At 45.0% G+C, this 26,409-nt stretch overlaps 1 protein-coding gene and 1 long non-coding RNA gene across 7 annotated transcripts in view; one reads left to right on the top strand and one right to left on the bottom strand.

The window, feature by feature from the left end:
• The window catches only part of ATXN7L1 (ataxin 7 like 1), a 232,869-nt gene extending 226,466 nt beyond the window's left edge, over positions 1–6,403 (bottom strand). For 3 of the 6 annotated variants that reach the window (XM_002913630.4, XM_011233034.3, XM_034666633.1), the window contains exons 1-2: positions 6,171–6,391; positions 5,591–5,659 (exon numbers count right to left, since the gene is read on the bottom strand). In XM_002913630.4, coding sequence (XP_002913676.1) covers positions 5,591–5,659; positions 6,171–6,351 — 250 coding nt within the window. In that variant the 5' untranslated portion in view covers positions 6,352–6,391. Of the gene's footprint in view, positions 1–5,590; positions 5,660–6,170 lie in introns of all 6 variants that reach the window. The other 3 variants (XM_011233055.3, XM_002913631.4, XM_011233095.3) reach the window with 2 other exon arrangements.
• Positions 6,404–6,431: 28 nt separating this feature from the next.
• The window catches only part of LOC117803408, a 31,150-nt gene continuing 11,172 nt past the window's right edge, over positions 6,432–26,409 (top strand). The window contains exons 1-2 of the long non-coding RNA XR_004627243.1: positions 6,432–6,851; positions 13,592–13,697. This is a non-coding gene — a long non-coding RNA (uncharacterized LOC117803408). The remainder of the gene's footprint in view (positions 6,852–13,591; positions 13,698–26,409) is intronic.

Here is a 26,409-nt window from a genome sequence, read left to right as displayed (position 1 = left end):
AAAATGCGAAGCATTTGAATGGCTGCATGTGCATAAAAGTCGACATCTTCTAGAGATTAAAAAAAAAAAAATGATTCGTGTAGAATGACATATGATGAGAACCCAGCAGAGCGAACTCTGCTTCGAAGCCAAGTTCACATACAGCGTTTCAAAGTGTGCCCACCCTCACTTCCTGTTTTGGAAGGAGCCAGAGCCACATTTTCTCCACATGAAGACCCAGGCACATGGAAGTGCTTGTATGTATAAAGAGACACTCATTTTAGAAGCTTTATGTTTTCCAAACTAGATGGCTTTGAAAACGCTCTCTCTCTCAGCTTTGCAGTCTTGGTCCTGGCACCCCCCCCCCCGGCCCGCCCCATCAGTTGGAGGCAACTACAAAGCGTATTCATTCTCCAAGCCTTTCTCCTCCTTTCCAGCCTGCCTCCCTACCACCTGGAGGCCACTCTGTCCTGTCCTTTCATCCCAAACGCTGGGCAAGACGAGAGAGATGATAATGAAACGCTAAAGCGAACAAATGTTGCTGCTTGTTAGCAAAAGGGGAGGCCAGTAGGCTTAATGGACAAGGAAGTTGAAATTAATGGCAAAAATGAGGTTTATCTGTGTAATCTGTGGACTTGGTGTCTTCCCATCTCCTATTAGCATAGATACGGAGTTGTCTGTATAATGACAAAGGGAAGCTGCCTACAGATTCCCATAAATCTCCACCACTTGTCGCTGGCTTCCCTGGCTTGACTACTAAGAGCACTTCACTCTTTCCAGGTCCCTTGCCATCTTTGCCTCCAATTTGCTCCCATCAAGCCACAACTGCAAGACTCCCAAACCTAAGCTGAACATGTTCCCACGTTCCCGGCTTCCTCCTGCGTTCCAGCCCACCTCCGCCAGCATCTCAGTGGACAGCAGCAGACTCTTACAGTCGTGGCAAGACCTTACTGGCCCCAGAACAGGTTCCAAATGAGAAGCATTCCACAAGTTTACCTCCATCAAATCAAAACATCTGGGAACATTAAAACACAGACAAATGCCCAAAGTAACCAGCATAGGCTTCCAAAAGATCCAAACAAGGGTGTTCTGAGGACTTTCTTGTCCCAGTGACCAGATAAAACAACTTATGGATCATTTTTTAAATTATTCTTTACATCTCACCAGTCCCCAGACAGAACTCTGTAGACCTTCCTTAGCCATAGACCCGAAACTGCCTAAGTATATTGTCTAACTCCTGATAAAAGTTATCAATGACTACATATTAACTGCACTCAATGAAACACATGGATATCATAGAAATCGGTTTTTAAAAAGTCACTAGCCTTATAAAATTATGATAACATGGTTTACTCTAAAAATGAAATTTCTGAGACAGGCTCTCTCTTCCATTCATCACTGGGTAGTTGAAAATCCTAGTTAACTGTAATAATAAAGTGTTCTAGAACTGGCTTCATTAATAACTGATCATGACAATCATAATGACAGTTAAAAAAAAGAATAAAGACAAACATTATGTGCTTACTGTTTGCTGGTTCCTTTTGTATTATCTTAGTCAATCCCCAAACCCTGTTAGCATCTCCATTTTATACAGTTCAGGCACTTATGAGCCATATGTACCCTGCTCCCGACTTATGAACTGACATCCTTAAAAAAAAGCTCAGGTGAGGCAATGAAAAAATAAGACCGTCCTTCTAAATCACAGAGCTTTTTCCCAATTAGCTGGGAAAAAGTCTTCAGATAAATCTATGAAGCTAGAGAGAGAAAATTATTTTAAAAGGTTAGCCAGATGAATGGCCTTCCTTGGAATTTTCTATCACAGATGAATTTCACATCTTAGATTAGACTAATAAGGTTTCTGGGAAACCCCCTCCCTTTAAGGAATCTCAGTGCCTCACTGGTCCAAGCTGACTGAGTCCACTTACTTTCTACTTTGGGGGAACACATGCACCTGGGTTTTGAACTCAGACCCTCAGTGTTATTAGACTCCTAAAGGCCATACACTCTTTACAAACTACTTGCTTGTGTAGGAGATGCAGTGATGTTTGCCACCAAGAGATTATAAAGTGAGAAAACAGACCCAGTGTGTAGTAGTTAGTTAAGATAGTTTTAGTGCAAGGGTTTGATATTGTTGCTGTTGTTTCTTTAAAAACAGCCTGTGTGGTATGACTGGATCTCAAACAGAGGTATATTCAGTAGAGAGAGTCAGGATCAGCCATGTCAAAGGGACCCTGGGGACGTGTAATCCCACTCCCTTACTTTAAAAGTAAAAGGAGAGGCCTAGAGAAGGGAGCCGATGTTCCCAAGGTCATACAGGGGAACCTCAGGAAGCCGCCCCAGAGCCCACTCTCCTGCTCCGTTGTCGCTCCAGGCCACCCTCGGTGTAACCCCACGTCACCACATCCAAGCATGGAGTTCGCAACACCTTCTGTACCCAGGTGACGATCTGGCAAGGTTCAAGGGTGTTTGCCAAACTCCTCTTGCCTGTGATTTTTGTTAACTTTGGAGGAAATAATAACTTGAATGTGAAGAATTCACTGCAGAAATGCTGAAGCATTCGGTTAACGTTTCACACTGACACAGGTGGAGAACTGAAGCCACAAGAGGTGAAAGGAATGAGGAATGAAGAAGGAAGCACATTCCAATCATCAGGCTATTCCAAATGCCGGCAAGTCCCTCCTGTGTCTTCTGAAGCTGGGGCCAGACAGAGGCAGAAGGCAAAATGTCTCTTCTTTTGCATTTCCAGCCTAACTTTCCTCCCTGAGCTTCGTCTATAAAACATATCCTATCACAACAATGGTCACAGCAGCGTTACCCACGACACCAAAATGTGGAAACAAGCCAAAGGCCCATCAACAGATGGCTGGATAAATAAAACATGGTCATAGAGACACCATGGAATATTATTTAGCCGTAAAAAGGAAAAATTCTAACACCTGCTACAATGAGGATAAACGATGAAAATGTTATGCCTAGAGAAATAAGCCAGACACAAAGGGACACATCCTGCATTTCAGAAGGAGAGAGAGAAAGGGCAGGGAGGAGAGAAAGAGAATTTAAAACAGGCATCTTCATAGAGACAGAAGATAGAACAGAGGTTTCCAGGGCTGAGGGAAGGGGCAGTGGGGAGTGATTGGATAATGGCTACAGGGTTCCTGGTTGGGATGATGAAAAAGTTCAGGAAATGTATAGGGATGATGGCTGTACAACACTGTAAATGTACCTCGCACCACTGAATTATACTCTTTAAAATGGTTAAAATGATAAATTTTATGTTATATTTCTTTTAAACCATTTAAAATATATTAAAATGTGGATCACATCCCTTGATTTCTCCCTTGGAATTCCTAACTCATTCACTGCCATTAAAGCTCACACTTCTTTTCAAGACCTGCTTCCTCCCAACAGCATCATGGCCAATCTACGCATTTCACACACATGGATAAACACGATCACACATAGGTCACTTTGTGTCCTGGAGACCCATCCACAAACACAGATCCATCTGGAGGCCACCCACACAATGACTCCCAACAAGAAGGCCCATGGTGAGACTAATGCAACCAGTGTTTCCGGAGATCCCAGCAACCAAACATACCGACACAGAGTCCCAGCTCAAGCCTTCAGTTCCTCACCATGGTGGCGGGGGGAGGGGATAGATATTTACTGCTGCATCCTCTGCCTCTAAAGGAAACTGTATGCACATACCAGGAAGACCTTCAGGGACTGCTAACCCAAGCTGGCTCCACCAGGCCCACGAACAAAGAGATTTCAACCCATACATGGCTATTTGGTGAACTCAGCAATTGCATGTTACACTGAACAGTGGGTGTCCTTAATGCAAACGCATATAATTAGGAGCTAAATCTTTGTACCTTTACAGGACAAAGGCTATAATAAGCAGGATGTACCACTTGTGACTTCTGAGGAAAGGAGAGCTCTTCGTTTTTCCTTAAAAGAATCTATTTCTCAAGAGGCAAAAAGAATCTGAGAACCAAGAGTCTTTCGAGATGGACACAGGGAGGAGGGTGCAGAATATCAGTTTTGTGTGGTCCAGTCAGAATCTATCGCCCAGGCCTGAGAGGTACCAATTGGTGGCACACCATGACCTTCACTCAACTTATTCAAAGGATTTCACAACCTCATCTTCTTTTGTGGAAACCTTTCCATGGCCAGTGGTCTGACAAAGGAGTCCCATGAGCTCTTAAAGGTCTCAAGAGTTTGTAAAGAAAAACAATTTCTAGTGATACTTTCCACTGCCAACACGCATGGACATTTAGCGCCAATAAGCTGCCACTTGACATCGTTCCCTCGTGCATCCTGGAGACACATGGCAGGATCACACTAAGACATTTAGAGGGAAACATCTTTAGAATAAGGTTTCATTCCCGAAGCGATTAATTAGCAGGAACACTATGCTGGAGAACTGTCCTTGAATATTTTAACCTCCATGCTATTTTTTCTAAAGCACAAATTCTCCTCTCACTGGATGGTCAGGAAATCCCTGAGCACAGAAAACCGGCTGTCTTAGGTGGTGATCCACAAAATTAGTTCCATCTTTCCAAGTAGGTTTTAACTGCCTTCCAGGGGGGTACTCTGGTTTATGAGGGAGACCATTCTTTGGAGTCTAAATGGCCTTTCCTCCATTCGTTTTGGATGAGCAATGCTCCCACGGCCTAGTGATGCCTGGACTCCTTCAACACATTCCACCAACCTCATCTGCCCCCTCACGCCTTCCTCCCATCCCAATTTCAGCCAGCCATGTTTACAAGACACCAGTTAGTAAATCACAATTCAAATGAACCCATCCATTTGTTCAGCAGAAAGTGGCCTCTGGAGTTGCTCCATGTGGAGCCCATAGGCCAGAGTTACATATGGCAGGCCTGCAAACGCGAACAGGATATGATTTATTTATGACGACCATGTGTGTCTGATGCCCAGTTCCAGCAGGCTGTGGCTTCCCTCCCCTGCCTCAGTCTGGGATGACCTATCTACTCACTGTGTCCCATTTCAGGTGCTGTATTTCCAGGCTGGGCAAACGGAGATGTGCGACCCGCTGTGGGGGCTGCACACCCAGCCGCCCCCAGCCCTGCCCACCACACGACAATGTGTGACCAAACACAAAGTGGGCCGAATGGAACTTGCTGCAAAGGTCTGCCATGTACAATGGTTTTCAGTGCAGAGTGAGAAGTAGCTGCTGGAATGACTGACCATGTGGGGCTCATGAAACTGTTGTGTATTTACCCACACGGAGGGCTGGGATGCTGGTGAAGGGAGCCCCGCTCCCCATTTCAGAGATTTCAACCCCCTCCCCCCGCCCTCGACCATTTGGCAATGATGCTCCAAAGCAGATATGCATCAGAAGGTCCAAACGTGGACTCCGGCTTAAGTGCTGTAAACTTCTGCCTTCCATAGTCTCCCCCCTTCCCCCCACCCAAGTTGTATTAATACTTTGAAAGAAGTTAACACGAAGCAGTAGTCACCTGGGCGTGCTCGATTTTTGACAAGCCTTAGTCACTCTGTACCCAGCAGAACAATTCACATTATAGTCGAAATCCTGTGAAGATTCTGCCACACATGCTAACACTAAAATGCCAGTAGCTCCACTTACCTTCTTTATTAAGCCTCATAACCTCCCTGCTTTTTCCACCCTCTTTTCCAGCCTCTTCTAAATCTACATCTGCAGATGAGAAAGAAAAGGAGAAAAGAAAATGAGTAAAAAAATATCGAAAAGGGGGGAGAAGCCAAAGTCGAGGGGGGGAGGGAGAGTGTTTATTTGCAAACAGATCGATATAAATACTGTACATGAAAATATTTCAAAAATTGACAATGCAACATTTTCTCCCAAGTCCGGATTGCCATCTACCTGGCCCAGATAGGTACCAAAAAAACTATGCAAGCAGCAACAGAGTAGCCTTTTAAACAGATACACCGTGGGGCTGTGAAAGCCCAGCCCGCGGGCTGCCACGGGGAGCCGGGCAAAGACAGACAGACAGCCAGCCCTGGCAGCAGGGCCTCTCTCTGTGCATTGATGATCTGTCTCTGTGTGTATTTATTTAGAGAGAGAGGGAGAAGCATGGAGGACACCGGGGGCCACTCTCTCTCTCACACACACACTTTTTCCCAGTGGCTCTAGGTGAATGGAAAGGTTACAGGATAATAAAAGGAGGAGGAGGCGGTGGGGTTCTTACTGTCGGAGCAGTGTAATTTGGCGGCGTCGATCCAGGAGGACCAGGGTTTGCCCAGAAACGCCTCCGGACTGGGCACTTTGCGATCCAGTGTCGCCATTGCTCTTCCTTCTTGTTGCTTTTTCCCTGTTCCTTCGGCAGCAGCAGCCGAGAGACACGGGATTCGAGAACGCTCCGACGTCATCTTCGGAACGTTCCGACATTGAGTGCTCTGAAAGGGGGAGGGAGGGAGGGACGGGAGGAGGGAGCGGGGAGGCGGCGGAGGNCCGGGGCGTGCGGGGCGAGCCGTGCGGGCGGGACGGGGGCTTGGGAGGCTGGCCGGGGAGACGCACGACCCGGGGCCGTAGGCGGGGAGGTCTTTCCCGCAGAGTGGCCGCCAGACGACGGAAAGTTTTTTTTGCATGCAGCCCTTCCAGCGTGTCCTTCCCTCGCCGGCTCCCTGTCGTCCACGGTGAGGCGCCCCCCGCCGAGACCCCCGGCGGCCCAGTGGGGAGGAGCCGGGCAGGGTTTTCCCTCTACGAGCATCCCAAGCCAGGAGGGACCCTGGTGATGACCTCTCCTCCCAGCCACCGTTCCCTTCTCCCTTTCTTTCCTGTCACGGTGGACCTTGGGACCGTGGAGGATTCCGCGGATGCCTTTGGGAGCTGAGACCCATGGGTAGATGGAAGTGGTTCTAAAATGCAGGTGAGTTGGGGGCGAGGGCAGTTGCCTACCCAGCTCAGTCAGGCTGCGGGACATTGCAAAGCTCCAAACTCAGGGCCGCGGTGCGCCCCCCCCACCCATGCTCCGCGCGCTGCGTGTCTTGGGTTCTCCGGCAAACACTGCGCAGACCTTGCTCCAGGATCACGATAGCGGGAGAGCACCTTCGCCGCACGGAAGATGCTGCTTACGGGGCCAAGACCCTGGAGCAGTTTCCAGAGCTCCCTGCCGGGATTCGAGGGTGGCCCGCATTAGCGCCTGCAACCTATGGCCAGGAATCTGACTCCTGGGAGCATGCTCTCCAGGCGGAACTGCTCTAGCCAGCTAGAAAGGAAGAGTTAGATTTTCTCTGAATTTTGGATGTTTGATGCTTTGAGATTTCTTCTCTCCCTAGGGGTAGGCAACAAAGGCCTTAAAAGGTCTAGTATCTCTTTCTGGTTTTCTCTCTGAATCCTTTCGTTTACTAGGAATGACCTAAAATATACAGACACTCCCCCACAATCGATATATTTTTCATTTTCCCCAGTACCCTTCTGATTCTTTCCACTTTTGTTTCTGCTCCCTTGGCTGAAGCGCACTGATTTGAAGTTGCTCGGTACTGAGTTCTGTCCTGGCTCTGCCATCTATTCTAATGCCCCTGCACTTGGCATCCAGAACCTCAAAGCCAGTGTTAGGATGAGCAATGGAGGAGGAGCTACGGATTGGTCTTCGGTTGTGATGTTTGTGTGAATGGGCTTGTGTTTCATCAGACCTATATGAGTCTGATTTGCCTCTTCTGTCTTCGGAAGGGTTTCTACCTAGGAACCACTAAGTGGCTAAGATGCCAGTGAGTGGAGAATTCTCATTTTAAGAATTGGTGGTATTAACAAAGATTTATTACTTTTTGACCTCTTAGGATATGCTAGACACTGTGCTTGACACATCCTTCCAAATATCCATCCATCCATCCATCCATCCATCTATCCATCATCCATCTTTTCAACAAATATTGCCTGTCATGGACTAGTGCTTTCCACAGAGTAAGGCAAACGAGACCTAGCCCCACGTGGAGTTACAGTCTGGTGGTCTCTATGGAAGAAGAAAGGTGTGAAACTTACCAGCTCCTTGGAAAAACAAGACAAGCGCACAGTGACTGGCAGGGCAATGAATGGTCTGGTCTCTCAGAGCTATGCCTAATCATAAGAGGAAATGAACTCTAGTTTAGAATGATCAGAAAATGTGTCACAGAGAAGATAGGATTTGCTCTGCACCTTAGAGCTTGGGGAGGATTTATCATCGTAAGGTGAAGACTGGTCTTGCCAAGGGAAGGGGATTGACGGTATTAATGGAGGCTTCAAGCTGAGCACAAGCATGGTGTTTGGGGGGTTGAATGTGGTTTACCTGGGATGGTGGGTTATTATTGGGGGTTTGGAAGTATAGTCAGGTCTGAGTCAAATTATGGAAAGCACTGAATGGCGACCTAAAGAGTTTGGGTTTTGTTTGACAGTGGAGCTTTCTGGTATATAAGGGTAAGTAGAAAGTGTGACTTAGAAAGGTGTGGCGCCCAGGACTTCTTGGATATGGAAGCAGGTTAGAAGTAGTGCTGCAGTATTTGTGGTGTGAGGAAATGAAGGCCAAATGAACTCTGGTGTCCTGTGCAGGTGGAGAGGAGGGGACAGGTAAGAAAGACTCTGTGAAGAGAGCCCCTCATTGGAGGGTATGTTGTATGGCTGGATCTGGGGAGAGAGAGAGCTCAGAGCCCTAGGTAATTAGATCCTGGAACATTTTCCCTTCCCCTGCTGCTTTCTGATTTTCCTTTCACTTTTTTGTATTTATTTCTCTATCGCGCGTGCAAGGGAAGATGTGGTAGACGGCCTCTAAGATGATGCCAATGATTCCCACATCCTAGTATTCATGCACTTGTGTGATCCCCTCCCCTCCAGTGTGGGCTGGACCCAGGGGCTTGCCACTAACAAACAGACTATAGCAAAACGAATGGGATGTCACTTCTGAGGTTAGGTCACAAAAAGACTATGGCTTCTCTCTTGTTCACGCTTGCTCTCGCTGGCTAGCTCTAACGAAGCGCCCTGCCATCTTGTGAGCTACCCTATGGAGAGGCACAGGTGGCAAGGAATCGGGGGAGGTCTCTGGCCAACAGTCAGTGAGGAACTGAGCCTTTGGTCCAACAGTCCATGAGGTGCTGAATCCTGTCAATAGCCATGTGAATGAGTTTGGAAACATATTTTTCTCCAGTGGAGCCTTGAGACAACCACAGCCCTGGCCCACGTGTGTGAGAAACCTTGGGCCAGAGGCACCCAGTTAAGTCACGCCTGGATTCCTGACCCTCTGAAACTGTGAGATAATTGGTATTTGTTGTTTAAGTTGTTGAAATTCTGGCATAACTTGTTACATAAGAATACATAACTAATACAGAATGATTTGCATATGAAGTGATTAGATAACAAAGCAACGTTGTCTGAGCAACGTTCCTTGGTCTTCATTTGAGCCTCCTATGAATTGTGTATCATTCTTGCCAGCTTGGTGGGACTGGTTTACTCTAGTGTCTCCCAAATGCTGAGTTTTGTAATTTACCTTTTTCAAGTTTTTGCTCAGTAAACTCAAATCACTACTTTATGGAAAGAATTCACCAGTGACAAGGTCATGATGTAACTGTTGGAAACAAGTCTTTACTGATGGTGATGCTATCACACTGGTGCCTTTACGACCCTGCCATCCTTGAGGTGTATGGAAAGTAAAGTGACGAAGGGACTCAAGCCCAGTGGTTCGGTGCTTACAGAAAATTGCCATCTCTCAGGAGCCATTTTAAACCACCCCAAAAACCAAACGAGTCAGGTCACCTCAGTCTCAGAGAAACAAGGCAGTGGTCCAATATTTTCCTGTTCGTTTACGCCCCCAACCATGTCCCTCAAGTAGAGATTACTTTTACACAGCACCCTGAAGCTGGTGTGACAGCCTAAATATTATTCCCTTCTAGCTAGGAGCATTTTAGTTTGTAACATAGTAAAGTATGGGCTGGAACCTAGAAGTGGTTTAGCATCTCTACAAGACAGACGTTAGATACATTGCCTGTTTAACTGGTAGTCAGAACGCGTATACATGACTGCAGTTAGACTTCTGGAGTATAATTGCGGTTTCCACCCTCAGCCTTGCCCAGTGTCTCCACCGACCATAGAGATAATAATACCAACTACGTGAAACTCAAACCCACCTATGACTTAGTAACTGGATCACATGGCTGTCAATTAAATTATACCACCAGGAGCCAGAGAAGGAAGGAAGCATTGCTCATCATACTACTAGACTTTTACACTGACTTCAGATGAAAATTGAGGTCAATCGACAGTAGTATTTGGGTCAACAAGGTGCATATATAGTATTATAAACATGCCTGTACTTACTTATCAACTATACATATGGCAAATTTATTGCAGACTTGAATTCCTTTTGGTAATAGAGAGTTACAAATATTGTTAGTGGCAACAAGAATCTTATACCTTCTTAATAGGTATAAATTGACCCGCAAAACAGTCATTTAAAGCATATTAGTATAATGTGTATGTGATAAAACTGTCTAGCAAAGGTATAACACCTTCTTCCCTTCATGATTAATGTTTGGGAAGACAAAAGGGATGTAAATATTTTTATTGTTTTATTATCTGTCTTAGAAAAATAACAGGGGTTGATTTAATTAAAAAGGAGACTCTTCCATAGACCAAATAAAGAAATCAGTTCCACAGACATGGCAGTGGAAAATACCTATTTAATCTGAATAACACCTGGTTCTGGAGAGATGTGCATCGAATACGCAGCCTGCATTCACTTAGTCTGATTCATGCGCTGTTTTACCTCATTATTGAAAAGAAGAGAAGAGGTAATATTAGCTCTCTCATTTGAGGATATTAAGCTCCTGCTGGGGTCGAGGCGCTGTGTGTGCACCCTACTTCCTACCTAGACTGTTGTTGGGAGCTCCCTGGAGGCGACGAGGAGAAAATGACATTCCATTAGAATGAGGCATCCCTGGAATTGTTTGATGTTCTTTGTCTTAATTGAATCCATCTATCCCATCTGCCACTCTTCTCTCTAAATTTATTTCCGAACCCCCTCTCTCTGAACATTGTAATTGGGGGGGAAATTTGTTACATACGTTGTTACCTTTTAGCATCTGGAAGGCAGGTGTGCTGTCTCCCCGGCCTTGTTAGACAAGGTTGCCTGCCTCTTCCCTGCCCCTCACATGTCGCAGGATCAAAGAGGACCGGGAGAAAAGACCCCCAGTAGCAACGGGAGTAGGAAAGAAAATAGGAATTCCAGGCATTGGGTTATTGGTTTCAGTATAAGGCCCTAGCCTTGTGTCTGGTCTAAGTAAATAGGGACTCTAGTAATAAACAGAACTACAAAAATATGCAATTTGCATTCTGACTCTGGCAGAAAGGTGTAAAATGGGAATGCGTGGTATTGAGGGACAGCTGCCTTGACAGCCCTGGCTGACTCATCTGGGGCTTTAATCTCTTAGGGCTCCCCAGAACCCCTTGCTGCTGCAGGCTGAGAAGGTCACTGTTCCCCTGAGTGTGGCAGAGCCTGGCCCGTTTCTGTCCATTGCTCTTCTTCAGGAGTCAGACAGGAGAAAAGATAGTGTCTCTTTGGCATTGTTACAGAAATCACTTTTGGCCCTTCACCTAAATATAAATATAGACAAACTTAAGACGTGTGCACTTATTAATTGGAGCAAAGCTCCCCCTCCCCCACCAAACTCACCCGTTCATATAGCTGGGGAGGCAGTGCAGGGTGAGTACGGGCTTGAGATCGGCACCTGGTCAATGAGAATAGCTCTTCAGTCGTTTGCTTGAGAACCTTTCTTAATTGAGCCCAACCTCAGTTTCGGTATCTGTTAAATGGGTACCAAGGCTCTTCACTTCAGATCATTGTGAGGATGGAGCGAGATTCTGGGTATAGAGCCCCCAGCCTAGGGCCTGGCGCACAGTGGACCCCTGTAAATGTTTGCTGTGATTATTACTTTAGCTGCAATACATTGTGTAGACAACACTGGCCAGTCAGAAACGGGCTGGCTCTCTGATGCTAGGAGGGCTCCTGTGGTTGCTTCTGACCATTCTTCTCCTTAGAAAGGAAACCAAAGGTCCTGTTCCTTCATATGGGCCTGCTATCCCGCATCAGTTGGTGGAGACTTCTGTCAACAGTCTTCTGCCTGAAACTTCATTTGACGTGGACTTCAGGGCAGGGTATATATCCCTTTGTTCTGGGGAAAGCCCACAAGACTTTTCTGTTCTGCTGAGGAACTGCAAAATCCTAAGTGTGCTTGGAGGCAAAACTGCTTTTGCACGGCCATGTAAATAGTTGTCTTAATAGTAAGCCGAGTGGGGTCTCTGCAAATTACTTACTCCCTCCAAAAACAGTTTATTGTCTTTTGTAAAAAAATTGAATAGTGTATCCAAGAAATACTTACGAATGTGTTCCCATGAGATAGTAAAATGGTAGTGATAAGAGGGAAATTCCCTTTGAGTATTTCCTTCAAACGTGGACACGTCCCTGCCCCCAGATTGCTCCCATACTCCAAATCTGAAGGCAGTTTCCAAACCATTCTCTATACACCTATCTACTGTCTCCATTTAGCATCACAGGCATAGATGATATTGCCTCATGTGTGCTCCTGTTTTCTTTTGAACATGAACAGCATCATTTTGTAGAGAGACGTGTCTTATCCCTGGCAGGGAGAGAACCCTTGAATGAGCTTATTAAACAAGACTGACAGGTGCAACAGGCCGTTTCATTTCTGGTATATTTTTGAGCATTTGTTCTTATGTCCCTTGTATTTTCACTCTGTAAATTGCTGTTAGTACGTTTTGATGATTTCTTATTGGCATTTTCAGATCTTTTTATTGATTCTTAGGAATTCTCTATATGTTCTAGATTGAGAGCTCTTGTCTGTTTGAAAATAATGTCATTTTCCAGCTTGATGCTTGTCTTCTTGTAACCTTGTGTGTAGCATCTTTTCTATACACACTTTTTTTTCATTTGGTTGTAGTCAGGTGTATTAGATTTTTCCTTGAGGCTTTTTGTGTTTTGTGTCTTGCTTAAGAAGACCTTCTCTTCCCCCAAGGTCACAAAATATTTTCTTGTATTTTTTTCTTTATGCTTTACAGCTTTTTGTTTTTACATTTAGCACTTAGATTATTCTTGGTTAATGATGTAAGGTAAAAATTTAATTTTGGATCTTTCCCCAGTTACCACTTTCCCCAGGCATATATTAAATAGCTTAGCCTTTCTTTCCATAGAGGTCAGTCTTATACTCACTTCCCAAATACATGGGTCTGTTTCTGAGCTCTCTTTTCTGTTCCATGGCTTGGCCTGTCTTTTCCATACTATTCCACAGTTTTAATTGCTCTCGTTTTATAATATGTTTTGCTGGTGTGTTGGGAAAAAAATGTTTCTTTTCCACTATGGATTGAGAATCCTCTGTCTTGGTCTGCTTGGGTTGCTGTAACAAATTACCACAGACTGAAGGGCTTATAAACAACAGAAATGTCTTTCTCACAATTCTGGAAGCCGGAAGTCTGGGACCATGGCATTGGAAAATGCAGCATTCAGTGAGGGTTTCTTGGTTCATAGATGGTACCTTTTTACCATGTCCCCACATGGCGGAAGGGGCAGGCTAGCTCTCTAGGGTCTCTTTGATAAGGGTTCCACCTTCATGACCCACTCTTCCTCCCTAGGCCCCAAAGGCCCTACTCCTGACACCATCACCTTCAGGAGTAGGATTTCAACCATATGAATTTGCGGTGGGACACAATCATTCAGACCACAGCACTCTATCTCTTGGTAAGTATTTTTTATTCCTGAGAAGTGTGTTCTAGGTGTCATTGTTAAACAGTTGTCATGGGGACATCTCATGATGGAGACCGGACCATGTGAGGAAGATCATTGGAAACCTGACCTCATGCCCATTTCATGGTTACCATAAAGCTTGGGCCCAAAGACTACAGCCAGCTTGGATTCTTGGGGAAAGCCTCCGCAAGATGATTTTCCAAACCAAATATCTCAGACTTAGGAAAATGAATTGTTCTAGAGATTGTCCTCCCAACTATCTGAAAAGGCCAAACCTTGTGGTTAATAGTTGAGACTCTATGGGGATATTCCCATCTGTCAGTCATCCCAGGGTGAGAAGGAGCCATGAGCACAAGAGGCTGGAGCAGAGGGAGGGAGAGGACCTGGGATGAGGGCTGAGCTCCCCCTGTTTGAGGAGCAGGCAGGTAAGAGCCTCTTGTGGGCCAGGAGCTGGGCCAAGTAGCATCCAACAGGGGACCCCTTCTGGGTTGACCTAGCTACGAGTCAGGAATCTTTAAATCCACTAACTAGTCATAAGGCTTTCTGTGTTTTTTCTTTTGCTTCCCTCAAGGTTTTAAATGGCCTGGTCTTAGGTAGTGGCATTGTGGGAATTCGAGTCAGGGGCTTACACCTGTATGGGAGCCATAGATGTAAGGCTGCAACTTGCTAGCTTTACTTCCTGCCAGCCCTGTGTGGTAGCAGCACCACTCTTCTACAGAAGATGGCAGTCCCCGGACCCCAGGAGGTGGCCAGACACAAAGTCAGCAGGGGGCAGCCCCCAGCAGTCCCTAATGCCTTGCTACCAGCCCCAGCCCGATATTTTCAAAAGGAGAAAATCCTGAAAATGAGAGGCTAGAGTTTGGGTTATATTTATAGGACAGGAAATAGAAGCCTGGTGTCTTTAAGCTCATAATACAATCGCTGCAGAACTTAGAGTAAAGCCCAGATCTTTGCTGTTTGGAGGCCAGCTTATTCATAGATGACGACCTCCCAAGAATGATACTAAGGCTATAAATTTACATTTTCATGTAGACCAGAGTTTCTCAACCAGGGATGATTTTGCTGCCTCCCATCCTCACTCCAAGACTATTTGGCAATGGCTGGAGACATTTCTGGTTGTCCTGACTAGGGGTGGGGTGTACAACTGGCATCTAGCAGGTAGAGGCGATGCTGGTAAATATACTGCCGTTAGATGCACGGGACGATTTATCCAGCCCCAAATCATAGCTCTAGGATCCAGAACCCCTGATATAGGACAACTCATTTCCAGTTTTCTTTCTTTCTTTTTCATTTCCAGAGAATGAACACCTAACCCCCAGTAACTTCTTTGTCATTTTGGGCTTCTTTCCTCACACAGAAACCCAGTAAGAATGTGGCAGGGCTGTGAGACCCATCATCCATCGCTACGAGTTAAACCCAAGGTCTTTTCCCTTTCAGTATATGAAAGCCAAATTATGTTATTGGATGAATTTGTAGAATCAAAGCAAATGGATATAGTCCTTACACAATAATCAAGTAATGTGGTCGCCTCTTTGTCTCGGAATCCCTTACAGACCATGGCTTACCTACTCTAATGGGAAAGTTGATCAGTGCTAAGACCCCCATGCTAGGTAGCTCTTATTATTCCCAAGTTATGGATGATAAAAGTGAGGCACAGAGAGGAAGTAAAGCACAGTTCCCTCCCTCTGGTTTCTTATATTCCAAAGTTACCAAACACCGGGCCTTGGCCATTGCACAAGTTGTACACTGCACAACTGTGCTACTTTTCAGGGAGCGCCATTCACAGGACAGACACAGATTTACTGTGACAATTTTCTAGGCAGATGGCAAGAAAGTGGTTTGTTCTAACAAAATCAGGACCATGAAGCGATTTTCTAACAGAAGTAAAGTTTCTTCAAGAAAGTGTGCCTCTCCCTAATGCTCATGGAAGTGCTAGATGGACTAGCAGAAAAGAAGGGGGTTATTGATGACTCTGTATGTTAGCAGTTCAGCTGGGAGCTGTGTGGGAAATAGAGTGCCTTGCGTGATGGAATAAATAGAACAATCTTGCTATCTAAATTTGGTTGTTCCTACTTCTGTTACGGTTTAAGTCACCCTAGGCTTGGCTTGGAGGAGGAGACATTGACATGTATATCAGTTTATAAATTCGGCAGCAGGAGGTGCAGAGTATCGTTTCAATTATGGATTGACCCGTGATTGATTTAGCAACGTATGTCTCCTAGTGTGCAATCAATGCCAAGGAATGGCAGGTGCCGGACTCCTAGGAGGGCGAGGGCAAATGTTGGAGCATTGATCAGCTGACAAGCTCCATGTAGGCCCCATACAGGGAGCATCAAATCCAAGTAAAATATTGTCAGGTGGGAGTGATAGTATCCCATGTGTTAACAGAGCCTGTCTGAGCTTTCGTCCCTTGTAGCAACGTAACCATCTTTATAACACACAGACACTACTCTCTGTTCCAGCTTTGTTCTGAATCTTTAGTGTGTGCCATTTCATGGTGCTTTTAGGGGGGAAAGGCCTCACCCATTGCCTCTGTTGAGAAGGCTTTAATTTTTCCACCTATGCAAATACCTTGGCATTCACAGACTCTGGCTAAGCAAAAAAAAATTGTCTTTTCTAATGCCTAGTAAATACTCAAGTTTGGGTGGGAGGTGGGGTATATAAAGGAATTGCAACCCTTGTTTTATAATTGGAATAAGAGAGGTTGACAGACTGGCCTGCCCGTGCCAGGTGGCATAGTAGTTACTTTGGCCAGGGAGGGAGACGTGTGTGTAGTCAGTGATTGGAGAACAGGATAGGCCTTGAGAAGGTGCTGTTCCGATGTGCAGGTGACAAAGGCCATTGGTGCCCGAGCAGGCCACAGTTGCTGCCGCAGCAGCGGGAGGGCTTAGGACAGAGGAGAAATTTAAGCTGGGCTGGGAAGGGTGGGGGAGGACATGAATAGCCTGTGGGCAGAGTATGCATGGGGGACAGTGGCCTTCTTAAGTGAGAGCCTCAGGTCACATAGACAATAATTCCCTACAACAAAGCCCTTAGTGGAAAATAGGCAAGTCACAAGGGGATTTGGAATCAGAAGCGTTTGAAAGTGTTACACAACGTTTCCAAGATTAAAATCTACAGTATGAGATAACTTGAGTATAATACTGTGTGTTCTTCAGCAAGTGGCAGATTTCTTCGAGAAATACTCTTTGTCAAGAACGAATCTCTAAAATGAGGGCTCTGTGGATAGGAGCTCATCAGGTGAGAAACTTGAACTTTTTAAGATTCTTTAGCCATCTGGCCGGCATGTTTAGAAATGACGCCTGACTGTACTTTGATAAAAGGGAACTCTGTGTTTGTGATTTACTCTAATACTCCAACCCTGGGTTGTTTTCAAAGGCAAGTTACACAGATTTTTCATCCTAAGTAGGATGATGACATGGCTGAGTTTGCCTGGGGAGTCCCGGATTATACAAAATTATTAATAGCTTGTCCTTTCAGTCTCAGAAGTGTCCTGGTTTTGGTGATAAATTATATGGTTACCCTAATTCTAAGTGATTCATTACGGACTACTTTTGCTTGGTCTGCAAATCCTCAGTGACCAAAAGGGATGCTTCCACCTCAATGATATTTGCCCACATGCGCATTCTGTCTTTTTGAAATGGTTGTATTTTTCTCCTTGCCTATAAAGTAATTTTTACAAAGCATTTGGAAGAAAAACAAGCAGCATAAATGAGTTACCACAAACATAGAAATAAGTGTTACTATTTTGATCTATCTATATAACTATATCTATCTGTCATATATTTATATATTTTTAGATCCCAATCTCCAAACTAAATGATTTTACTCGGAGTAGCGTTCCATATATGCATACATAGATATGGATACTACATAAAATTATATATATAGAACTATATAATAATGTAGTCAACATATACAGGTGAAATCACCCTTTTAAGATAATAACTTTTTAAAAATTTATTTATTTTAGAGAGAGAGAGAGTGCGAGCATGAGCGGGGGGAGGGGCAGAGATAGAGGGAGAGAGAATCTCAAGCAGACTCCATGCTAAGCACAGAGCCCAACTCGGGTCTCGATTACACAACCTTGAGATCAAGATCTGAGCCGAAACCAAGAGTCGGACGCTTAACTGATTGCACCAGCCAGGTGCCCCCTTTAAATAACCACTTTTAAAGACTGCATCGTATCCTAGTTCTTAAACTATAATATATTTAAATCCTCAATTTGGGGCATTTAGTTGTTTCGTTTATATATTTTACTAACAATGTTATAATAAAGGTTTTCTAGCCAAATCGTTTCTCACATTCATGGTTATTTGGGAGGTTTCTTATATATGAAATTGATAAGTCAAAGGGGATATGCATTTAAAATTTTGGATTTGTCAAACAGTATGTGTGTAAATTCCCCCTCCCTGCCTCATCTGGGGTGTATCTTTGATTCTTTTTTCATTTTTAAGCCCAGCTGGGAAGAATTTCAGCTCTTATTTATTTTGGTTGTATCTCTGATTATTGATGATTATTTATTTTTTAATAAATCGCTTATTTTTCTATCAGAGTGTTGACCTTTCTCTTATTGAATTATGAAAGCTCTTTATATATTAAATAAAGTAAACCTTTGTGTTTAAGCTGCAAGATTTTTTTCCTGATTTACTATTTGTCTTTTAATTTTATTTCTGGTGGATTTGTGTATACACATGTGTATGAATGGATTCAGAAGATTTTTATGCCGTTACACCTATCAGTCTTTTCCTTTGTGGAGTTATATACTTTTTTAAAGGACCAAGTTTTCAGGAATTAACCCGTGAAATTTTAATAATCGGATCTGGTGCTCTCAAACCCCTTGAGCTCCTTGTTTCAAATTTACCAGTGTGGGCATTATATTAGATGAGGTGCGGTTTTGTTTCCATTTCTCCAGTTCAGGCTGTCTCCCAGAAGGGGTTCAATCCCTTCACAGACTCACAGATAAGTTACTGCAAGTAAGAACCGGTGATAGGCATTCTTTTTCTCAACCACAAAACATGTATGCCTCCCTTCATGAAAAGCCGTAATGGGAATTAGAAAGGACTAGTTTGTTTAGATTCTTTGCGGAGTGAATCATCACTGCCTCATTGATATGCTTTATAATTGCACTGATGTGTTGTTCTCAGGAAAACTGTGGTATCAACCCTAAGTTCTAATTACTACGCAGACAAAGAAACGCCATGGCCTGCCACAGCTCCCTCGAAGCAAGCAGCTTTCCATGGAATGATGCCCCTTTGTGGCAGCGTTACTACTCTGATGAGGAGGGCATCGCCGGCAAACACACATCTTGTCCTAGCTACTGGGACTGTTGTGGGCGAGCTAGTCTCTGGGCTGCTCTGCTGGCATGCTGGGCTGAGCCACGTGTGAGCCTCAATCCCTTCTTCATGCTTCAAGTTAGACCTGTGCCTCCTGCTCTCTCCTCGGCCCTCTTCCTTGCCTGTTTGGCCCTCTCGGTGTTTATTCTGGGGAGCAGGGAGAGAAGAGAATCCTCTTCCACTTACAGACCTCAGGGAAGTCCCCTTGATTGTCCTCAACCCCACACCCCTTTCAGCCAAAGTCCTTCCTGCAGGGTGATGCAGGGGAGGTCTTGAGCACCACTGAGGTTGAGCGTAAGACCGTAAGATCGATGATTCCCATCACCACGATGATGCCATGGGACGACCTGTCTCTGTTCTCAGCTGTCAGAGCTTTTTCCCTGCTGCTTAGCCAGGGTGCATCCCAGCCCAGATGCAATCTCAGGCTACCAAACCCCACCAACTGACACCTTCTCCAGAGAACCCTATCATGGCGGGAGTGTGGGGATAGGGACCACGGCCCTACATCAGGAGGTCTTTGCTCTCTGGTTTTGCCAAGGAATTGTTAAAACATAATACATGCAGGGCACCTGGGTGGCTCAGTCGGTTGAGTGTCTGCCTTCGGCTCAGGTCATGATCCCAGGATCCTAGGATCAAGCCCCACGTCGGGCTCCCTGCTCAGCAGGGAGTCTGCTTCTCCCTCTCCCTCTGCCTGCTGCTCTCCCTGTTTGTGCTCTGTCAAATAAATAAAATCTTAAAAAAAAAAAAAACAACAACCCATAATACATGCAATAACTGTAGACTAGCCAGCTCCTATCAGCAGGGAGTCAGGTGTATGGTACCACACTGCGAGCCAGACCAGGGACTTGAAAATAGTTTTTACTATGGAATGACCCTCTTATGGATCTGAGAAGCCCCTGCCCCAGAAGCTCCCCTTTTAGATGAAGTCCATCGGGGGTCCCCTCAATTTGGGAAAGACACACTCATTTCCCTTCTGCCTCGTCAGGTGTCCTTTGGTCTCTCCCTATTCTCTTATCCAATATCACGAAAGCCAAAGAACTAATTTGGCTGCAACACAACCCTCCTCAGAGTGCTGGAGAGGGAGAGAAACCAAATGTGAGCATAGCCCAAACCCTCTTTAGTGGGCAAGTCTCATTTGTAAATAATTTTAGTCTTGTTACCCATTCACTAATCATATATCCTTCCCGATGGGTATTGGCAGCATGTCAGATGGAGCTCACTTATGAAAAGACTCCAGTTTCCAAACCCATTCTGGCTTCTTGAGAATCTGTGAATTGGGGAAACCAGCTCTACTAAAGGAACTTAAGCCCATTTTTTCCGCTCCTTTTGAGGGCTGGGGTGGGGAGTGGGTGAGCAGAACAACATCTATATGTTTATTCATTCAGGAAACATTTACTGAGCTCTCCTCTGTGGCAGGCGCCACCAGAGGAGCGGGAAAGAGAAATCCTGGATGCGTGATGTGGGCCCATTTTGCAAAGGCATTTCTCAGAGTCCCTAATGACACCTGCAGGGGGCTGAATGGTGGCCCCCAAAGATACTGGGTGCTAATCCCTGAAACATGAATGTACTACCTATGGTAGTATGTGGTCAAGTCTTGCAGATGTGATTGAGTGAAGTGTCTTGAGCAGGAGAGATTATCCCGGATTATCCAGCAGGGCCCTAAATGCCATCACCTGGATCCTTTTAAGAGGGAGGCAGAGGGAGATGTTACAAGGACACAAAAAGGGAGAAGGTGATGTAAAGATGGAACAGATAAAGATTTGAAGGTGCTGGCCTTGAAGATCGGGGTGATGCAGCCCCATGCCAGGGAACATGAGCAGCCACCGGAAGCTGAAGAGGCAAGCAGCAGATTGCCTCCTAGAGCCCCCAGAGGGAGCGCTGCCCTTTTGACACCTCGATTTTGGACTTCTGGCCTCCGGAATTAGGAGAGAATAAACTGTGGTTGTTTGAAGCCCCCAGACTTCTGGTAATTTATTACAGCAGCCCCAGGAAACTAATAAAACATCCTCGCAGATAAAATGGGGACAAGGGTCTAGGAGACAGTTGTCAGGCAGCTGGAGTCACAGGTATCTGACAGAGTCTGTTTATTCATTCCCTTGGCAAATATTTATTGAGTAAGTACAGTGTTCCAGGCATAGGAGATAGAGAATAGGGCTGACGATGTCCCCTCTGACACCAGGTGGAGGGAGCAAGCAGGTTATAGAGAGGTAAATGAGAAATATGAACCAGGTTAAGTTTAGTTATTGCTAAGTGCTTTAAAGAAAACAAAACAAGGTAATGTGGAGTTGAGGAGGGAATTATTTTAGATTGGGCAGTAGGAGAGCCTTTCTGATGAGAGCTCTTAGAGCTGAGCCCTGAATATCAAGAAGGAGTTACCATCTGGACAAAGCTTTCCAATTGGCAAGAGTTGTAAGTGCAAAGGCCCTGAGGTAGGAACAAGCTTAATTGTGCTTGAGCTTAACTGTGCACAGAAAGACCAGATCCTTCCATGTCAACGTGGAGAGCCACCTCTCACAGAGGGTTGCAGGGTTCTGTTGGAGGCCCTGTCCTGTGCCGTTTTCTTTATAACTAAATTGGAAGTAAACATATAAGTCATATAAATTGTAAAATCAAGTGTGAGTAACATAAAGCTAGTAGGACTTATATTTAGTTAGATGTCAGGAACTGGGTTGTCAAATACCTTGGCAGGTGTGAACAAATGTTAAAGATAAAATTTGACAGTGACAAAATATAAAATTATGTGCCTAAATCAGTATTTGTGTGAAGGCCCTAAAGCTCCATATCAGCAAACAACTGATGGTGAAACACTTTTACGGCTTTTTACAGAATGGAGTACAGCTTAAGAGAGAAGGCAGCCACCGGTCTGTTTCTGGAGTATTGAGTGGGCACCACGTTTTATGGGGCCACAGAAACAGTTACATTCATTCGTTTATTCATTCAATGAACAAACTTTCAGTGGTCACCTTCTATGTACCTGGTCCTGGCTAGGCTGTGGGGGAACAACACTGCATAGGATAAAGGACTTGCTGACCTCAGAGAGCTTACATTCTAGGGAGAAGAGAATCTAGATTTAATTATGTAGCTGTGATTTTTCCTTCTGCATTAAATTTTTTTTCAGATTATAAATTGCGGTAATAAAAGAACAAAAATCAAACATCACAGAAACATATAACATAGAAAAGAAAAATCCCCTGTTAACTCATCTTGCTTCCCCAGAGATAGCCACTGTCGATAGGTTTGTGCATTTTCCCCAACTTTTAAAAATACAGCCACCTTATATTTTAAAAACATAAAAATGGAACCATAGTCTTTTTAATTTTTTTTAGCTTGATGTATCTTAGACTTCCTTTCCCATGAATACAAAGAGATCTACCCTGTTCTTTTAAATGGCTGGCCAAGTCATACTCCATTTTATGAACGTACCACAGTTTAACTAGTGTCTCATTGATATGTGTACTGTTTCCACATTTCACAATTATAAACAATGGTATCACAGAACTTGTTCTGCATAAACTTCCCAATGAACTGGTGGGAGTATTTCTTTCTAAAGGATAAATTCGTGGAGGTGGAAATGCTGGGGCAAAAGGTCTGCAACATTTAAATCACAGTTGTTGCCATACTTCCTACCATTCAGGTGGTACCTGAATGAGAGTGCAAATCAGAGTGCATGTTTTCTTGCAGTCTCAACACAGGATTTTATCAATAATCATAATCTTTGCCTGTCTGATAAGCAGAAGACAACCCTATCTTGTTTGCACAAACCATATTCAGCCTACAACCGAGATAAGGGGTTTACAGGGACATGCAGGTCACCTGTATATGTCAGAGAGGCCACACTGCTGAGGCCTGAAATAAACCAGGTGGGGTGTGGTGACAGGTGACCACAGCACAGCTGGTCAGCTCACATCGCAAGTGCAAAGGCCCTGCGGTGAGAGCGTGTCTGGCCTGTCAATAGGACCAGAAGGGTTCCCAGGGGAGCAAAGAGCAGGGAGCAAGGGGAAGAGTGAAGAGGAGGCAAGGGCTTCGAGGTAGCAGATGGTGGTATTCTGCCCTGGGGCGGAACCTGGACTAGGGTGGAGGCCCCAGTGTGTCTACCCTAGAGAGAGTGGGTAGACTTAGGAGAGACTTAGATCGGATAGGGTTTGATAGGAATTGATGAGAACTGAGGCTTGGGTGGTTTGGGTGGGCTTGGGTGGGGAGTGTGGCATCCTGAAAGACACCCAGGAGTGTTGGGCAGACTGATTGGGAGTTGTCATTAGGATGATGTGAAAGGAGCAGGCGAGGATCAGCTGGAAAAGCAAAGGTCAGGAGGAGACAGCGGCTTTGCAGAGCAGTCTCTCTGCTGAGTTTCCCATATGCCCATGGCTCCACCCGAAGCAGGCTGACCCTGTGATTCCGCCACTCTGGCCACAGGAGGACTGGGAGAGCACTGGAGGCCTGGCCGTGATGTGGTCATTGTGAAGCCCACCCATGATGGGGACAGTGCCAGATGGAGCTGACAACCTCCCTCGGGGAGTGACGACATCTGGAACTAGGGACATGGGAAAGGTCACACGAGGAGAGGGCAGAAAGTGGGAGTCGTCAGGAAGGAAGAAGGAATGAAGAGAGTCGCAGGGGCAGAAGTAGCGGAAGGACTGCAGAGCATGGGAGAGGACTGACAGACCACCACCACCACCCCCCAACCCCCCGCGTGTGGCCAGGGGGCAGAGCCGGGCTTGCTTGCCCAGCTGTGAGGGTGATTCTCAGGGGGACCCCAGACAAGGCAGTGACCTTCTTGAAGGCTCAGTTCTGCCTCCTCAACCATGAAAAAAATGCCATAATATCTTTATCTTCAGCTTGTGAGGATTAAAGAAGCACACGAGAGAGTGAAAGAAGGTATTTGCAACACGTAAGACCACCAGAGAACCAGGATCTAGAATTGAACTGGGGAAAATCTCCTACAAATCAATAAGAAAAGACAGCCAACTCCATGGACAAACAAGCAAAAGACTTGAACAAGAGCTTACCAAAAGAGGACAGAGCGTGTCTCAAAAATATGTGGAAATACCCTCAACCTCATTAATGAGGGAAATCCAGTGAGGTTCCATATGCAACAAAAAAGATGAATCCTATAAACACAGTGCTGAGCAAAAGTAGCAAGATTGAGATGAATGTATGAAGTAGGAGTCGATGTATTAAAACTAGGCATAAAAACTATAATTAAATACTACATATGCATATCAGATTGGCAAATTTTGAAAAATCTGTTAATACCAAGTGTTGATGAAAAGCATGCAGAGAACCGGAAATCTCAATGCTGCTGGTGGGAGTGTAGATGAGTATAAGCATTTTGGAAAACACTTTAGCATTATCTATCAGCCTGAAGGTGGGCACATTGCACAACCCAGTAATTCTATTCTTGGAGATACACCTCTAAGAAGAACTTCTCATATACACTGCAATGTATACACAAGCTTGTCTATAACTTTGTTCATCACCTCATGCTAGAAACAGCACAAAGATCCATCAGCTGTAGAGTGGATAGATTGTGATATAGGCATATGATGGAGTATTATACAGCACCAAAAAATGAACGAACTATGCTATGGGGGAACAACATGAATGACCCTTACACACACAGTATTGAACAAAAGAAATAATACACACCATATGATTTTACTTTAAAATTTAAAAATTGGTAGCATGAAACTCTATATAATGGAGTTTATATTGTGTAGCATATATTGTTGAGCAAACAATCAAGAAAGGGAAGGAAGCGATGATCACAAAAGTTGGAAAGCTGGTTGCTTCCGGGGAGGGGAGCGTTCTGGGATAGACGGGGATGCTTAGGGCAGGTGGGTCCTGCGGTACTTGAAGGTATTCTATTTCTTGACTGAGGAGGTCATTATTCTAGTGTTTGCTTTGTGATTGTTCATTATACCGTACATTTGTTTCGAACACTTTAATCTAAGAGTATTTTATTTCACAATTTAAACAGGTTTTAAAAAAAAGATAGCTAACACTTGTAAAATGCTTGGCACAGTGCCTGGTCCATATTAAGAGCTCAACAGATGGCAATTTTATTTACTGTTAGAACCCAGTTGTTAGAGCTGCGTTGTATCCTAAGCAACCTTCCAGCTCCTGGATTGAGCGCAAGTCTCCATGAGGCCTGGCTTTGAGGTGGAGATTCTCGACTCCTCTATTTCCCAGGGTGGCCTCCAAATAAATCTCGTTGCTTAAGACACCACTTCTCACTTGATGTGGGGTGGTTTACTGCAGTGCCTCAAACTCTACCAACGTGCGCTGCCAAATTTTGGCAAGATGTAAAACTTTTGTGTGTGTGTGTGTGTGTGTTGCTGTGCAATTCCAGAAAGTGAGACTGCTGAACTGCACACCATGTGATGTGGTATACAGCCGGAGTCCAGCCTGGTGCTGGTCAGAGGTCAGGGGTCAAAGGTGGACCTGACGGCAAGCTGGTGCTAAAGAAATGAGGACACGTGAGAATTTGGCCTGCTGAGAATCCATCCGGGAAAAAGAGCCACACCCAAATAGTGCCGATTCAGGTGAATCCCAGGATAACCGTGGATGCCATTTAAACCCTTCAAGCATGTGGCCCCCAAATCTAGTATTCCACCGGCAGGTTGGCAGGCACTGATTTAAAGGAATCTGAGACTGTCTCTGCTCCTTGCACGCCTAATAATGGAATCACCATTTCATGGTTAAGGGAGGGGTTATTGTGTCTAATAGCTAATTATATTAACAGCTAATAATTATGGGGTGCTAATCATATGCCAGGCATGGTGCTAAAATTTCAGCAATTCAGTAACTTGCTGAAGGTCACACGGCCGCTAAGGGATGGTGCCAGGAAGAAGGACCATTCTTATTCTCTGGTTCTAGAAGGGAGGCATAGCCCAATGTTTAGAAGTTACACAGGGGGCAGGTTTTGGTACCCAGATGCAAAACATGTCCTAATAGTGAAAAGGGGAGTTTTAGGGCACAGCAAATTCTCTCTCTCTAAGCAGAGGCAGCAAGTATGTTTCAGAAGAGATTCCTGCGTTGGATGGCAGGTTGGACTAAATGCCTTTCAAGGTCCTTTCAAAGAAGCCATAATCTAAGTTTGGGTCTTGGTAGAGCTTCCCATAGGGGACTGTGCTATATGCTTATTTTCATTTAAAATAGGAGCCTCCGAAGTTCAGTGCATATGCTGATGTGTAAGCTGTTTGAGCACACTTTCATGTTGAGGCACGGGAAAATGATTTTCCCTATGGGGTTGTTTTCTTTTAGTCTTTCAGCTGACAGTAGTTGTAAAGAGGCTCTCTGACGGACAACGAAGTGGCTTTCTTAGCTTTAGAAGAGAAAGCATTTGCATTCAGCGCTCTCCCACACTTACT

This window comes from Ailuropoda melanoleuca, chromosome 1 (assembly GCF_002007445.2).
Source record: "Ailuropoda melanoleuca isolate Jingjing chromosome 1, ASM200744v2, whole genome shotgun sequence".
In the NCBI taxonomy this organism is placed as follows: domain Eukaryota; kingdom Metazoa; phylum Chordata; class Mammalia; order Carnivora; family Ursidae; genus Ailuropoda; species Ailuropoda melanoleuca.
Note: the sequence above shows the minus strand (reverse complement) of the source record. Positions and strands in the feature narration are given on the sequence as shown.